The sequence below is a fragment of the Labeo rohita genome, unplaced genomic scaffold, assembly GCF_022985175.1.
Source record: "Labeo rohita strain BAU-BD-2019 unplaced genomic scaffold, IGBB_LRoh.1.0 scaffold_79, whole genome shotgun sequence".
NCBI lineage: Eukaryota > Metazoa > Chordata > Actinopteri > Cypriniformes > Cyprinidae > Labeo > Labeo rohita.
The window spans coordinates 266,196-282,227 of record NW_026129733.1 but is presented as its reverse complement, the minus strand read 5'-3'; the positions used below and the strand labels follow the sequence as shown (position 1 = coordinate 282,227).

Genomic DNA, 16,032 nt, shown 5'->3' with positions numbered 1-16,032 from the left:
AGAGACTCAAACTATTAAAAAAAAGAGTTCATTCACTGATGCTCCAGAAGGAAACACGATGCATTAAGAGCCGGGGGGTGAAAACTTTTTGAACTTGAAGATCGAGGTAAATTGTACTTAATTTGTCTTGCAAGTACATGTAAGTATCTTCTGTTGAAAAATCTGGACCTCTTCATCCTGTTCAAAAGTTTTCTTAATGCATCGTGTTTCCTTCTGGAGCATCAGTGAATGTTTGAACTTTTTTTTAATTGTTGTGTTTGAGTCCCTCGGTTTTCCTGTGAAAAGATCTCAAAATCACACAGTCACTGCTGGAAAGGGGGTTATTTTAATAATTTCAGCCTTTTTTTGTTTTTTGTTTTTTTTGGCCATGGACTATGTGTGAACATCTTTTATGTAAAATGTCTTACTCAGGACAGTTACTAAATAAAAATAACATGCATTTCGTATGATCTCTCTTATTTTGTAAAAATAAATTTCCACAGATTCTGCAAGGGTTCCCAAACTTTCACATGCCACTGTATCTGAAGTGAATGTAAACCGGTGGACCATAAAATCGTACATGGTCAAAAGATCAGATCTGTGCATTAAGTCTTGCGGTGTAAACGCAGCCCTAGAGCATCAATGTTTTGGTTCACTTTCCTGGTTCAGAGCTGCTGCTTTGTGTCAAAAGACAAAGCACCGATTTGAAACGTGGCTGTGAACCAGCACTCGGACTGCCTTGTTGGACAGGTGGTATGAGAGATGTGTGTGGCCGCTGTGTGTTTATGCCGTTTCTCCTGCCGCGTGTGTTATAGGGCAGCGCGCTGAGCGCGGCTCACGTGTTGGGTTTGGCGGCGCTGCAGGTGGAGCTGCATTACTGCAGACACGCGTGTCCTCCGGTGCGGCTGACGGGCTCCTCTGCGGCCGCTCTCTCCGTGTCCGAGTGTCTGTCTGAGGCTCTGATCTGCTCCACGCGCTCACACATGGCCTTCTGCCTCAGGTTTGTCCACACCTCAAACACGTCAAGGTGATTTTGCTCTGATCTGCAGTGCTGGACGTCTTGTGTTTGTGTTCAGGTTCTGTGTGGCCGTTCTCTCGTATGGACTGTGCAGAGCCAACGCTCAGGAAGAAGAGCTGCACCACTTCATCCCAGAAAGACTTTACAAAAAGGTACAAAACCAGTTTGTCGTGAGTGTTGATGTTCAGAGCGCAGGGGTTTACGCGCGTGTGTGTTCAGGCTCAGTATGTGACGGCCAGACTCATCGCGGAGACTCGAGCGCACGCGAGCGACGAGGACGAGTCTGATCCGCGCGGCGACGGCACGGATCTCACGGGAACGCTCCAGGACTCCGCTGTGGCTCTGTGGAGAAACGCACAGATGCGATCGCTGAGGAATCGGCCGCGCTATCAGGTACGCTCAGAGCTTCAGCTGACAGTCGTGTGCTGATCTGGTGTTGATCTCTGCTCTCGTTCGTTCATCAGCTCTCTTTCTCCGAGTGGCTCTCATCTGAGCTCCACGTTCAACGGAGTCAAGACGCACTGACGGATGCGGAGAGGTAAGCGATACACCTCCACGTCACGCTGGAAAGAGTTTCTGAATTTTTGATGTGCGTGTTAAAAATAGGAGGGGACGGTGTTTGATTCAGGCAGGAGTACGAGCAGTGGGCGTGTGAGCAGTATTATCTGCCCATGTCTCAGCGTGACGGAGGTTGTGAAGGAGATGTCAGTCGAACGTGCGCTCTCATCGTCGCTGCCGTTCTGGACCGGCACGCCGCGTAAGTGCCTCACGTCCGTCTCACGGTCACGTCGCAGTCACGCGTCGCCTAACGTGCACGTGTCTCTCTCTCTGTAGGTCACGGACAGGAGGAAGTTCCCTCGAACACACAGATGGCTGTCTGCCTGACCTGCTGTCTGTCTTACAGGTGCTTCTCTAGATTTCCCTTGCAAATGTTCTAAAGCCACAAACCAGAAGTGTCTTGTCCTCTTGTTTTTGTGTTTGCATTGGTTGTCATGCAGTTCTTGCGTCCATATGCTGACATATAGTTCAGCTACATCTCTGGCTGCTTGCGTTGAATTGCTAGTTCAGTTCTCTTTGTGTCAAGACGCACACGTTCAAATGTCGTTTTTTGTACTAAAGCGTAAAATAGCTTTACATGTTTACAGATGTTTAGGAAACTTGTTCCTCTAACAGTCAGTTATTCTGCTTTGAAATACAATGGCATGTCTGTTTTTGTTTTGGTCTGCGTGACTCCGCCCACTCACGGTTCACCCAATAGTATTTCGACAGCCTGCGTTGCCAGTTGTTGGAAGACGCAGTGTACTGTATTTCAGCCGTGGAAGTCAGCAAATCAGCTGTTCTGAGATCACGGATACTACTTGACCTTAAAAAAATCTAAAAACCTCTATGACCAGAGGAATGTTAAAACATGGGTAAATCAGCGAATCAACTTACAGTGCAAGGCTCGTCACCTTCTGTTGTCGGTTGTGCTCAGGGTTGCCAGGTTTTCACAATAAACCCTGCCCAATTGCTACTCAAAACTAGCCCAAAAGTAGCCCAGCCACATTTCGTACAGTAAAAATCATGTTCCGGGGGGATAAAATACACGTTTTTTTGTGTGGTTTGCCTGGTAAAATTAATATTCGAGGAGTTAAATGTGACGTTATGGGGGTCGCTTCAACCCACAGACATGAAAAACAAGCCGCAGCAACAGCGTTAAAGCAGCCCAACTCCACGTGAAAACCGCAGACTTGGCAACACTGGCTGTGCTTGTTCCTGTTGACCGTGAGCCGCATGAGTGTCGGTCTGAGGAGGAGCTGGAGCAGTATTTGGAGTTTGGGCTGCAGTACCCATTTCAGCCACGAGCTGTCACTATTACACACTGTCAGTGGTTGAGGCTTCTGTGTGAACGGAGCTGGAGCGGATGCAGTGTTGCCAACTTAGCAATTTTGTTGTTAAATTTAACAACTTATCAGACTTCACTAGCCAAGGCACCTAGCAACAAATGTAGATATTTTCGGCAACTTTTTGCTGAGTTTGTGACTCGATGAAAAGGCACAAATTTATCACCTAAACTACAGAAGAAGAAGAGCCAGAGATGTCTATCAGCAACATCATGTGAATAAGAATCAAATTTAGTGTGATTAAGAATAAATGAATAATGGTTCATTTATGATAGACATTGTTAGTAGCTTGTACCTGTGATTGTACACTTCACTGTAAGAAAAACATCTAGAAAACGGAAAAGGTACTAATAATTTTCCAGGACATGATCTGTTATGCATTATCCGTTGTAACCCTGTAACCTGAAAACACAAAATACAATGTGTAATTTAATAGGCAGGTAAAAACAAAACGCTGTGAAAAATCAATATGAAAAATTCACATTAACAGAAGGTTGTGCCCTATTTTTAAAGACTTTTCTCCGAGTGTAGCACGCTAAATACATGCTAATACACTCATTAAAACTATATTTGTTCAGAATGTGTAGTTTTACTAGTTTACTAGCTAATAAAAAAAAAAAACACCCTTAAATTCAACATTTATTTAAAAAATAGTAAATGCACACACAGTATATATTTTGAAAATATTTACATGTATTTACATACATTTACATCAAAGAATTATATATAAACAAAAACTTTTATTTTGGATCAATTATTGCCCAGCACTTAAAAAAAAAAAAAAAAAAAAAGTTAGAAAGAGTTATTTATATTTTATTATATTATGCATTTATGATGTTATGAACAAATCTAAATGAACATATAAAATATTTTTTAATTGGAATTTGATGCAGTAACATGATTTTGTGTTGTAATTATCTAATGATGTCATCGCGACATCACAACGTCTTTTTAGCAACTTTTAGCAACATCCGTCTTTCTTTAGCAACTTCCTCTTAAAATGAGTCGGCATCACTGAGCGCATGATGTGTGTCCGTCTTATATTGGATTAGACTCGCTTTGTAATCATCTCTTGAATCCATTGTCTGGGGCGTCACTGAACACTGTGGTCTGACATTAAAAAAAGAACTTAAATTCTCAGGGGTCTTTACATAGATATTTTCGGTCAAAGTTTGGGAATCCCTGCATTGCATGAACAAACATGAATAAACATGTAAACCAAAATGAGCAGCAGGTGGTTTTGTGTGGTGACAGATGTGCTGTGATCTGCTCTGATCTGTGTGCAGGCGTTGCTCTATGAAGTGGCGCTGACTCGGCAAAACGCGTCAGAGGAGACGGGTCGCTTCCTCTGGGATGTGATCGACGACAGGTGCGCGGCGACCCCCGACCCCGACGGCATCGGAGCCGAGCTGAACTGTCAGCAGACGCTTCGCGACGTCAGCCGGTAGGAACGCCGTCGCCCGCGCGCGTCTCTGAGATCAGCTGGTGAGCGGCTGCTGTGATCAGTGTTGTTCGTGTCCGTCAGGGTTCTGGTGCTGCTTCCTCCCGTCATGCTGCTGAGCGTCACGACCGACAGGACAGGAAGAAGAACTCCGGACTGCCGTCGGATGATCCGACACATCGGTCACGTTCAGGTCTCCATCATCAGCTCACACGAGTCTGTCACGTGACGACGATCTGTGTGATTCACGTGTGATTAACGTGTGTTATGTTTTGTGTCTCAGAGGACGTGCGGTCCTGCCGGTCTGCTGTCTTTCAAACTCACCGCTCACTTCCTCAAAGTATGTGACCGTAACGAAGGACAAAGATTGAATGTTTTTGCACAGCAGGTTCAGATGATGACAGCGGCGCGTGTTGTGCGTTTCAGGCGGTCGTGAGCGGCGGCGCGAGCTGCGATCGTCCGGAGGACGCGGTGAACGCGTGTGTGTCCCTCTTCAACACCGAGTGTCCTCTGCTGACGCTGTCTGCCGCGGTAAAACGTCTGTCCTGTACTCCGCCGCTGTGCGTCAAACGTTCGGACGTGTGATTGTGACTCTGTGTGTGTCGTGCAGCGCTGGTGGACGCGTCTGTCGGCGGTGTTGATCTCGCAGTGGAGGCGTCTGACGGGACGGGACGCTCTGCCTGATCAGCTGCAGATGCTGGAGGACGGTCACCGCTGGAGCGCACGGTGAAGCACAGCGACCTGTTCCTGTCACATCACAGCGGCTCAGTCTGCGTCTGTATGATGTGATGTAACGCGTGTGTGTGTTTGTAGGGCGAGCGAGGGACGTGTGTCGCCCGTGCCGTCGGCTCCGTCGTGGCTGTTGGCCGCGTGTCTGCGCCCTGTCCTGAGGACATCAGACGGTGAGACGGAGAACGTCAGAAGACTCGTCAGACAGCTGCACGACACAGACAGACAGGTGAATTCACCTGTCAAGTCGTAAATCATTCAAAAAAATTTTTTATATGGGCCATTCTACAGAATTGTCAGACTTTTTCAAAAAAATGTGTATGTGTGCAAATTGTATAATATCTAAGGTGCACATTTCTAGTAATTGTGCAGTTCATTCTCATATTGTTTTTTCAGAAAGTTTTGGAGTGTTTGTCCTCTCCCCAAATTTGTCGCTACTGAAAGACAGTAATATATAATTGAATTGGAAGCGTTATACTGACCTATTAAGATGTTGCTTACATCTACATTGTAAATATATATATTTGAATATTTTATTACATTTTTTTCGGATGTAAATCAGTTCGTGTAGTTTATCAGATCTGTCATATTTTAAATCTGATCTTTCTTTGTAAAAGGCCAAAAGTTGATCATACTAATGTCAAATTTATGGATTCATTAGTTTAAATGTACACTGAACCAAGCACTATCATAACGTCGCAGTTAATAATTCATTATACTGTATTTCTGACAAAACATCCTGTGTTTTGGTAGAGATTTTAACTCGTATATTGAAACACTACTAAACATACTAAAATTCAATTAAAAAATAGCATAACTGTACTAAAATTGTATAATTTCCCCCAGATATAAGGATGTGCGTTCCCTTTTGTCACTACTGGAACAATGATGACATGACAGTTCAAACAAAAACAAAGATGTCATTACAGAAACTCCACTAAACGTTTCGGTAGGTCAGAGATGCTAATCAGCACTTATGTTATGGAATAACTCTCAAAAAATGTTTAATTGCAGAAAAAAGGTGTTCAGTAGTGACGTTTCTGAAAGTCACACACAGATTTTCATACTTGTGAACACATTCAGCTCTAAATGATGAGGCCGATTAACTCACCGTGTTCAGCTACGAGACACAGGAATGTTTCCTGATCATAAATGTAGAGTTGTAGTTAAAATCGGTCTCAGCCAATGGACTAAAACATACTTTTATTTATTATTATTATTTTTACATAAAGTTTCTTAATTCGCAAAGAAAATATATGATTTTTTTCCTGGAATTCACTTTTAAAAACAACAATGGACAAAATCAATACAAAAATTATTTTAATCAATTTTATTTATGTTGGTTAGGATTTGGTACAGGAAGTTCCCAGTCAGAAGTACCCAGTAAATGATTTCATATATAGATTAATCTCACTAATGTTTTAAATATTGTGGGTTTCAATAGATAATAAAAGGATGTAAGATTTGAGTACTCAATGGTTTCTAAATGTGTTTTTGTGTTGTGGGACAGCGGCACTAATGCTGTAGAACGCCACGTTTTTTTCATTCACGACCTTGACATTTCATCACTGGCGTTACTTATCATCGTTTAACATTTCAATTATAAAACAGTTGTCAAATATTAAATGTTCAGTTAGTCGTGTTTTACCTCGCTCATTACAAACTGAAGTGTGTTGCTGGACCGGCCTGAAAATGTCACTTTGTCCTCCACGCGGAGCAGCAGCGGTGTGGAGTGTTGTCGGGACGGGTTCTGATCATTGTGCGTCTGCTGTGATGTAACGCTGCTGCTGTTTCCTGCAGGTTCTGCTCTTCTTGTTTGTCTTCAGCGTCATGGAGCTGATCTGCGCTCGTCTGAATGAACAGGTAACGCTCAGCACCGACACCAACACAAACACACAAACGCAGCGCCACTGATGACGATGATGACGACGAGGCGTGTGTTTTCAGGCCGCGGGGTGTTTGCGGCGCGTCAGAGACGTGAGCGTGTGTCTCCTCTCTCATCTGCTGGATGATTGTGATTGGCTGCTGCTGTTTGATCGGTCTGGATCAGGTGTGAACACGTGATGCTGTTTCTGTCTGTGTGCGTGTGTGTTATCGCAGCTGTTTCAGGTGTGATGTTTCTCCTCTTCCAGATCACAGACTGACTCACTTCCTGTCTCGTGTGGCGTCTCCGCAGACGCTCAGGCTGATGCCGTTTGCCTTTTACAGGTGAGAGGAGACGCTCTGTTTCAGTCCGGGCGTTCATGCGTTCTCGTGCTGACGGCGGGTTTGCTGTGCTCATTTCCCAGCATCCTCGGCGGTGCGGAGTCAGAGGTTCTGACGGGAGCCGTCCGGTCTCCGGGGTTCCTCTACAGCGCGGCCGTGTCGTACGGGGAGCTCAGCAGACTCTTCCTGAACGCTCATCCCTCGGACGGTCCAGAGCAGCAGGTCAGATCGGCGTCTCGGTGGATCCGCACACGTTTAACTGTTCGCGTGTCTCACGTCTGTCCTCTGTGCTCAGGTTCTGCTGGAGGCCCGGCGCGTTCTCATGAGCGGCATCGCACTGAGCTCACCGGACTGTCTGACGCTCAGCCAGAGACGACAGGTACACACACACACACACACACACACACACTCACACACACGACAGGACGTGTTAAAGTCGAGTGTATGCGATTGTGCTCCATACACTAATGATCCTCAGATCATGTGACTCAGTGATCACCTGCTGGAGCAGGACACGGGTCAGAGAGACCAGATCATCATTTGCTGGAATCACAGCTAAATCTGTTGTATTTTTTCCCCACGTTAAGCATACATCTAATCATGTCCCCGAAGAGAACGATAACTGTGTGGTTTCTGTCATGTTTTGTGTGTAAACGGAGTTGGCAGCTGTCTTACAATGACAGCTGTCAGCGTGAAAACATTGTCCCAAGATGATTTTGATCGATGTTGGACACAGAAGGAACACCTCATGTTGAGGAGCGTTCAGGTGGGACTTATATGAGGATGCCATGGAGGGACATATGAAGATTTTTAATTTTCTGGGTAATGGGATTAATTTGGAAGCAGGGGTTTACAGATCACAATGCAAAGCGGGAGAAACCTCTTGTTACGGTCAACTATCACAGATGAAGGTCCAGGATCAGCACTGTTCATGTACCGCAGTGTAAGATGAAATTAATTTACATTTAACTACTTTAATATGGAGAGGCACTGAAACCTTCGTTTGCATGTTTTTAACCGGTTCATGACAGTTAGCTATTTAGGTTTGTACATTAGCATGCACTCGATAACTTTTAACGTCAGCTAGTTTTAACCAGAGATAACATGCTGAGCGTTCTGCTCGAGCAGATGAAAACTGTAACTTAATGAGAGTATGACAACCAGAAAATAAGAATAATAAAGTAACTTCCAAATTCCATTGCCCATCCTCTCAGTGTTACACGTACCCCAGTCACGTCCTTTTACCATTTTATGGCATAAACACCACCAAACGAATGAGAACGTCAGATCTTCCAGTGTTTGTCTATGGCACTGAAACTTAAAGATGTCTGAGTTGCGGTCCACTGCCATTGGCTCATGTGTGTTCGAGGGGAGGGGCTTACTGATACCGTTTGGTTAACTGCTGCCAAGAGACACAGAGACTGAGAGAAGAAACTCACGATAAACATCATCATCCGTGTTCCTGCGGGTTAAAAACATGAGAGTTTCTTTGGGAAAGGTTTTCTGACATTTCTGATGCCCTGATCCATTTATTGACGTTCAAAATCCTCCACAGCGTAGCACGTAAACCACGTAAATATTCAGAATTTTTACAGATAGACGAATGAATGGGTGCCTGAGCCCTTGTGTTGAGCCAGCAAACAAACAAGTAGAAAAGCTTTGAACACGTAAAATTAGATGTATTTATTATATACACATTAAAACACCAACATCATCTCATAGGAACAGCCGGCTTCACGTCCGATGCGTTCGCGGCGGTTAAATGAATAATCGGTGGCGTTATTAGCTGCCAGTGAACGTGACTGAGTGAGTCTTCAGTTCTGTGCTGTTTGTGTTTCCTGTAGTTGCAGTCCGAATACGAGCAGCTGGATTCAGAGATCGCGGCGGCGCTCGGCGGCTTCGGCGGCACGCGCTTCACGTGAGACGGCGGAAAACGCCATCGGAGCCTCTCGCACGGGTCACACGATCAGTAACGTGTTTGACGCCGGCCGGCCTCAGTAAACAGACTTTCTTCATGTCATCAAAGGGATGAAAATAAAACATGACGCATCACCTTTCAGAGAAAAACATGCAGAGTCTGTCATGAGCTCTGTTCCAAACCCTAGTGAGCAAACCACAAACCAGACCAATCAGCTGCGAGTCAAGTGACATTAAAGCAGTTCAGTGAGAAAATCACTCCGCTTTTGCTAATAAATACCTTATTTATTGTTATAGGAATTTTACATCCTTGCTGTGTTACGCAAGGAAATGTTTCTAGTTTTCAACTTTTAAATATAACGTGAATAAAACTTTCGAATATATAAAGCTTGTAAAATGGCTAAGCTTGTGTTTTCTTTTTAAGCTCTTTGTGAACTTACAGAAATGTGATGCTTTAATACAGTCGGGTGTTTTCTTTCTGCTGCCTTCCTGCCTTGTAAACACTGAAATGTATGAAATGTTTTGTAATAATCTCTTCATCTTCAGCACAGAAATGTGTGACTCGTGAGAGTGAACGGAAACTGTTGTTTTGCGTTTTGTGTGGTTTACTACAGATGCTCCAGAACGAATCAAATGCCAGATTTCAGTGTTTAATGGCTAAAGTGGGCTGGATTCATTTGGTTTAACTCTAAACCTAGTCTAGAACTTCTTGTTTTTGCGTGCAGCTCTTGAGAATAAAATGTTGCTCTAGCCGTAGCGTTCTGTGACCTGTGAGTGCTCTGATAAAAGCGGCTCACTAGCATTTGGAGGAGAGCTCTGAGCAGGTGCTGATGGGACTGCTGTAACGTGAGCGTGAGGACCTCTAGATCTGGCTTCTCAGGGAGATTGCACTTCCTCATCAAACTCGTCAGCCTGTTAGAGGAGACTCCAGGAGCGCCAGATGGAGCCGCCGGTCTATACGGTGCGGTCGGCGAGTTCGGACTGAAGGCCGTCCAGCACACGGCTGATGTCGGAGGGGCGCGAGTCGGTCCTCGTCTGCTCCGATCTGAGGTCGGCGTGTTGAGCTGCCGTCGGGCTGCCGCCGGCCGACGGGTCCGGAGGAGCAGAAGCGCTGCCGCCCTGCATGAGAGGATGTACCATGGACATGTGCACGTTCAGATTGTGCGCCTTCTCGAAGCGTTTGCCGCAGATCACGCAGGCGAACTCCAGGTCCGCCTCCGCCTTGTGCTTAGTCATGTGATACTTGAGCGACGCCCGCTGGCGGCACTGGAAACCGCACACCTCGCACCTGAAACGCACACAGAGGCACGCGGTGAGGGTCGAGCTCCGAGACGCGGCCCGTCGTGAACGGTCGAGCTGATACTCACTGCAGCGGTTTGGCTCCGGAGTGACGCATCTGATGCACGGACAGATGCTTCCTCTGCTTGAACGTCTGGCCGCACTGGTCACAGATGTAGTTCCTCACCTCTGGGAACAGGAAAACACTTACTCTTAACATCACAGAAGTCATAATCATTCACGACTTTGTATAGCTGCAGATCATATTTTCTTTGGCGTTAAAGGAGCCAGTGATCTGTGGTGCATCCACCTGTGTGGATGAGTTTGACGTGTCTCTGCAGGTATCTGTCGATCATGAAGACCTTGTTGCAGCCTGGATGCGGACACGGTCTCTCCCGCACCTCCTCGTGATGCTCCTTTATGTGTTTCTGCAGCGGGACACAGTCACTGAGTTCACGTCACAATGTCAGTCGACACGTGTGTTTGAGACGCGATCGTTACCTTCATGCCGTCGGCTCCTCTGTAGACGGCCGTGCAGCCCTGGTGAGGACATTTGTAGATGGTGGGCAGCTCCTCTCTACAAGACACACAAATCAGCACAATCCCTAAATATGAGACGCCATATTCACGCTTGACCTGCTGGCTTGTGCGGCATCTGCAGTTGAAGCTGTAAGTGTAGTTACCTCAAAAACAGTTTTTTTTCTTTTTTTTTTTTTTTTAAACACCTCCTCGTTGCTGAGAATTATAATACAGCAATTCAACATTGAAGCTATTTTTAGCTAAGTCTCAGGGCAGTGCTAATAAGAAGTTGCATTGAACTGTTTTGATACACACCTTCCAGCCAATCAGAGTCGAGTATTCAGACAGACCACGGTATGGAAATGATACTGAAGGTCATCTTACCGCTCTGCCTTGATGTTGTTCTTCCAGCCAGGCTTGGGTCCAGGTTTCCTCCTGGCTTTGGGTTCCAGTGTCTTGGCCTCTTTGTTCTTTGAGGAACTGACACAACTGAAAGAATGTGAGATCTTTTAATTCTTCCTGATCAATCTGCCGTCTTTCTTCATAAATGGAAATTCATATGGACATGAATCTATTAGACCTCTCCTGTTCAGTTCATTCGATCACTGGCAGGTCTCACATTTTAGATCATCACGTGTGTATTATGGAGCTGAACTCTCGAACGGTGTATATTTTACCGCTTGTCAGTGTTCAGATCTGAGCTGTCTTCCGACGAGCCGCTCTTCCTCCTGTCCTCGCACTCCTCGTCGCTCAACACGTTTCTGAAAACGTCAAACACTGAGGTGACTCGGGATGTCGTCTTCTGCTTCACTAACAGATCTTTGTGTTGTTCATGGGTATCTGGGTGTTTCACGTGTATGAACTACCTGTCTGAGAGATCACTGTCCCCATCATCTCCGCTCATCAGCAGTGGTGCTACTGAAGTGGGCGTCTCCTCACAGGACTGCGCGTCTGAAATACGAACGACACTCGTTACGTGCGGAAGATACTGCACAAACACAGTGAGCAGAAGATGCTATGCGGCCTCGTACAAAACATGCTGACTGACAGAACTGCTGGGTCATAAACATACGACCGGATCACAGTTCTGCCTTTGACACCATGGATCACAGCATTCTCCTAGACTGGAGAAATTCATTGACATTTTATTGTCAGCTAGCATTAGCATCATTTAGGTTGTATTTACCTACGATCAGTAACAAATGATGTAAACGTAGAAATGCCACATCAATTATACGTTAAGTACGGTGTGCCACAGGGCTCGGTGTTAGGTCCTCTGCTTTTCTCATTTAATTTCCAAAGTTAACAGATTGTATTAACGATATCATAGAGTGGATGGCTATCAATTTCCTTAGGCTGAATTCTAATAAAACAGAGCGCTTAATTATTGACCTAGCAACCTCTAAATATAAGACGTTTACCTGTCTTGAAGGTTCTACAAACTTGTCAAATTGGACAGATAGTGCAACCAAACTGCTCAGGTGGATGAAGAAAACCACACTCAAAGGGTTTGCTGGTATTTTTGTGAACTATCAGTTGTGTTTATTGTGTAAAGTGCGATATAAATACGAAATTAGAACATCATTGGATAAAATTACAAATATCTACTATGTCTTTTTTTAAGGCATATTTGGTGGAATAAAGTTTTTTGTTTTGTTTTTTTCAAAAATTAAACAATCAAAAATTCCAGACTTGTTGCATATATTACAAAAAGAAAACGCTTTAAACCAGCTCCCGGCTCAGTTGTTTTTTCTGTCGTTTCTCTGTCGCCTCACCTTGTGTTGGGCCCGCCGGAGCGCTGCTGTGATTCTGAGGTGCGGCAGCTTCACCTGATCTGGCCGTGTGGACGCTGTTCGCTCTCGACGCCGACCGGTGGCCGTCTTTGTTTCCTTTTGCTCTGTCGTCACATTGAGTTTTAGCGGGTGCCGGTCCGGCGTTTGATCTGGTCTGAGCGCCGCCGGTGTCCATCACATACGTGTGACCGTCCACACAACCCCACACCACCTTCAGAGCCCCTCGACACTGACCCTCCAGCATCTCCTGCAGGTCGGGGCAGGAACGGCAGCCCTCCGCGTGACTGTGAGCCCACGACACCAGACCGTGCAGACAGCGTCTGTCTGATGTGATGTGCGACCCTGTCGAAGACGAGACGGATAAGACAAGAACACAGCGATAACCGACGCGTGTCTGTGAACATGTACTCACGGAATAAAGTGATGTCTTCCTGTGACGACGGGCATTCAGTGCTGCTCCTGAAAGAGACAATATGATTGTTTAACTCTGGTCTCACAGGTCATGGCTGGAGGAATAATTTTGATCTTCTGACTGTAACAGATGTACTGTCTGTGTACTGATTTAAATGAACAGCTCATATATTCCAGCATGAAACTGTTGTGCTCTTGACTTCGGGGTGAGACGTGGCGCCGCTCACCTGTCTCTGGAGACGGGCGTCAGGTTGACTCTGTTCCTGAAGTCCAGCAGGATGCTGTGGCACTTGTAGAACTGAGCGTGGCAGTTGTTGCAGATGAACTGGGACAGACTGGGGTCTCTGTTCATGGGGATTCCCAAGAGCTGCTGGAAGTCTGTGCAGAAGAGCGGATAAACGGCGCAGGACTCGCCCTGCAGCTGCGCGAACGCCTGCCGCAGCCGCCGCGTGGAGAACTTCCCGTGACAGAGTCGACAGAAGCCAGTGCTCATCCGGCCTGTGAAAACAGAGGGAGGTCGAAGGTCAACATTAAACCACTAGGCAGCTGTGAGGACAATCGATGATCATGATGCTATGAGCCAATTCGATTGAAGGAAACTGGAGTGCTTTTACTCAGAGAAGCATTTCAAAACATCATAGTGAGCAAAAACTTCAACTGTCTTTTTAAATCAAACATTTCTGCTTGGATTTAGATTTAAAATTAAATAAATTATATAATGAATCGAAAAGCTGTACGTCACAAAAATAACTACTTTTATACCAACAGTATATTATATTGGTATATACACTACCAGTCAAGATTTGTGATGTCTCTTCTGCTCGCCAAGCCTGCATTTATTTGATCCGAAGTACAGCAAAAACAGTAAAATTGAAATGTTTACCATTTGATTTCAAAGCTGAATTTTTAGCATCATTATTCCAGTCACAATCATTCTGATATTCTGATTTGCTGCTCAAAAAACATTTATTAATATGTTGAAAACAGTGTAGAATTTTTTTTTTTTTTTTAATTCTTTAAAGATTTAAAGACTGGAGTAATGATGCTGAAAATTCAGCTTTGATCACGGGAATTAATTACATTTTTTAAATATATTTTCGAATAGAAAGCAGCTATTTTAAAAAGCAAAAATATTTCACAACATTACTGTTTTTCCTATATTTTGGATCAAATAACCACAGGCTTTACTGGTAGTGTTTTATCAAAACTAACAAAATTACAAAGATTTCCTAGGAAAGTAGCTGAAGGCAAAATGTAAACATTCAGTTTGTACTTTTAATCTACTGTTTATAATGCAGTCATTTTCAATAGTCCTGCTTCTTCTAAACTGTGTTTAAGTTTTGTTCATGTGAAAAGGTTCTAACATTTTACACTGATGTTAAACAATTCCTGCACACAATGTATTGCATGCTCATTGTATCGTCTCCATAATATTACAGTATTTTAACATTGTTTGGAGGAAAACATTTGTAAAAAAATTAGCAATTTTCTTTAAAACTCTTCTTTTGTTTTAGATATTGTACATTTTAAAGATTTTAATACATTCCTCCCCACTGCAAAAGTTTATCTGTAGAAGCCAGGCTACCAAATGAATTCTGTTTCGTCCACACTGAAAAAGAGATTTCTGGTCGCTGGTCCCCTTTAACTTACATTATATGGAAAAAAAGCTACTATGGATGTCAATGGGGTCCAGAAACTGTTTGGTTTCTCACATTCTTCAAAATATCTTCTTTTATGTTCCATATAACAAAGAAAATCATGAGGATTTGGAACAATCTGAGTGCGAGTAAATGAAGGCAGATTCTTCATTTTTGGGTGAACTTCATAAAAGACGCGGCACTAAAACTGAACGTTTGTGAAGGGCAAGAATCGTTTTTGTCAATATATGAAATGTACTAATCAAAAAGTGAACCCCAATGCACAGTATTCAAGTAACAGACCCGTCATGAGCCCTTGACAGATCAAAGAAATAATGGATATATTAATGGTCTTTAGTCAAGGGGCTCCATTCCTGGTCCCAAAACACCTGTCTGGAAGATCAGAGTGACCCTGCTGTGGTTCAGGGGTGTGTGAATGAGGTTGGAGCTGAACTCAGAACTGTTCGGATTCACTAGTAACGAGAATCAGTCTGAGGAAAGATGGAAAAAGCTGCTTCTCCCGATCATTCATCTGACCGAATGAAAAAAAACATTTAAGATGCTCTCACTGTCGCTGATGCTGAACTAAAGCTGTCACAGAATCACGCTCCAGTCAGACGTTTGCACGTAAATCTGACTGTGCTCCACATCTCACACACTCGTTCATGTCACAGACCAGTTTCTGTCGCTGAAGGCGCGTGCGGGTGAGTTCATGTGCGCTAAACCTGAAGCAGCAGCAGCTCTACAGGAACTTCATGAGTTCGGTCAGTGAACACAGACACGCGAGAATGATTGGGTGAATGACAGAGCAGTCAGAGCTCCAGCAGAAGACAGAGACAAGCTTCATCATCATCATCATCTCCTCACCGGTGTCGTCGTGTGTGTCCGCCGTGTTTTCGTCGGTGTTGGTTCTGTTACAGGCTCGTTTGCTCGCTCTGCCTCTCCGCGCGTGTCGCGCCGCTCTCTTCATCATCTCCACTGATCAACACTTCATCAATATCGGATTATCGGATTGTCTGATTAGGATTCACACACGTCAATCATCGCATCAGCGCTCCGCAAGCCGGACTTATTTAGACTCTTCTTCGATTATTACCACTTTGAATTGCACAAATACGAAATGATCAAATATTTCATGAAAACACGACGGTGCATTACACGACCGGAAGCGCTCTGGTGTCAACAGGAGTAGCGGATGTGACGTCGCTGTGCGAAAACGGCG

General features: G+C 44.7%; 2 protein-coding genes across 3 annotated transcripts in view; one reads left to right on the top strand and one right to left on the bottom strand.

Annotated features, from left to right (window-relative positions):
• LOC127161974 (Fanconi anemia group A protein) overlaps positions 1 to 9,246 on the top strand; it is a 32,201-nt gene extending 22,955 nt beyond the window's left edge. For both annotated transcript variants that reach the window (XM_051104757.1, XM_051104755.1), the window contains exons 25-42: positions 795 to 979; positions 1,056 to 1,149; positions 1,217 to 1,390; positions 1,462 to 1,535; positions 1,626 to 1,754; positions 1,832 to 1,901; positions 4,167 to 4,324; positions 4,406 to 4,514; positions 4,605 to 4,661; positions 4,748 to 4,852; positions 4,932 to 5,047; positions 5,135 to 5,279; positions 6,851 to 6,913; positions 6,998 to 7,100; positions 7,183 to 7,258; positions 7,339 to 7,477; positions 7,551 to 7,634; positions 9,100 to 9,246. In XM_051104757.1, coding sequence (XP_050960714.1) covers positions 795 to 979; positions 1,056 to 1,149; positions 1,217 to 1,390; positions 1,462 to 1,535; positions 1,626 to 1,754; positions 1,832 to 1,901; positions 4,167 to 4,324; positions 4,406 to 4,514; positions 4,605 to 4,661; positions 4,748 to 4,852; positions 4,932 to 5,047; positions 5,135 to 5,279; positions 6,851 to 6,913; positions 6,998 to 7,100; positions 7,183 to 7,258; positions 7,339 to 7,477; positions 7,551 to 7,634; positions 9,100 to 9,177 — 1,959 coding nt within the window. In that variant the 3' untranslated portion in view covers positions 9,178 to 9,246. The remainder of the gene's footprint in view (positions 1 to 794; positions 980 to 1,055; positions 1,150 to 1,216; positions 1,391 to 1,461; positions 1,536 to 1,625; positions 1,755 to 1,831; positions 1,902 to 4,166; positions 4,325 to 4,405; positions 4,515 to 4,604; positions 4,662 to 4,747; positions 4,853 to 4,931; positions 5,048 to 5,134; positions 5,280 to 6,850; positions 6,914 to 6,997; positions 7,101 to 7,182; positions 7,259 to 7,338; positions 7,478 to 7,550; positions 7,635 to 9,099) is intronic.
• znf276 (zinc finger protein 276) lies at positions 8,924 to 16,027 on the bottom strand. Its single transcript, XM_051104758.1, has 11 exons — positions 15,678 to 16,027; positions 13,401 to 13,671; positions 13,175 to 13,221; positions 12,745 to 13,104; positions 11,836 to 11,920; positions 11,647 to 11,730; positions 11,354 to 11,458; positions 10,952 to 11,027; positions 10,761 to 10,878; positions 10,540 to 10,639; positions 8,924 to 10,460 (listed from the first exon to the last, which is right to left on the bottom strand). The coding sequence occupies exons 1-11, from the start codon at positions 15,781 to 15,783 to the stop codon at positions 10,127 to 10,129; spliced, it is 1,686 nt and encodes a 561-aa protein (XP_050960715.1). The 5' UTR covers positions 15,784 to 16,027; the 3' UTR covers positions 8,924 to 10,126.
• Positions 16,028 to 16,032: the final 5 nt, after the last annotated feature.

Coding starts and splice junctions, on each gene's coding strand:
- znf276 (XM_051104758.1), bottom strand. CDS start 15,783: ATGATGAAGAGAGCGGCGCGACACGCGCGGAGAGGCAGAGCGAGCAAA. Junction 11,028..11,353: donor AACAACATCAAGGCAGAGCG/GTAAGATGACCT, acceptor TGTGTCTTGTAG/AGAGGAGCTGCCCACCATCT. Junction 10,640..10,760: donor CGTCAAACTCATCCACACAG/GTGGATGCACCA, acceptor TCCTGTTCCCAG/AGGTGAGGAACTACATCTGT.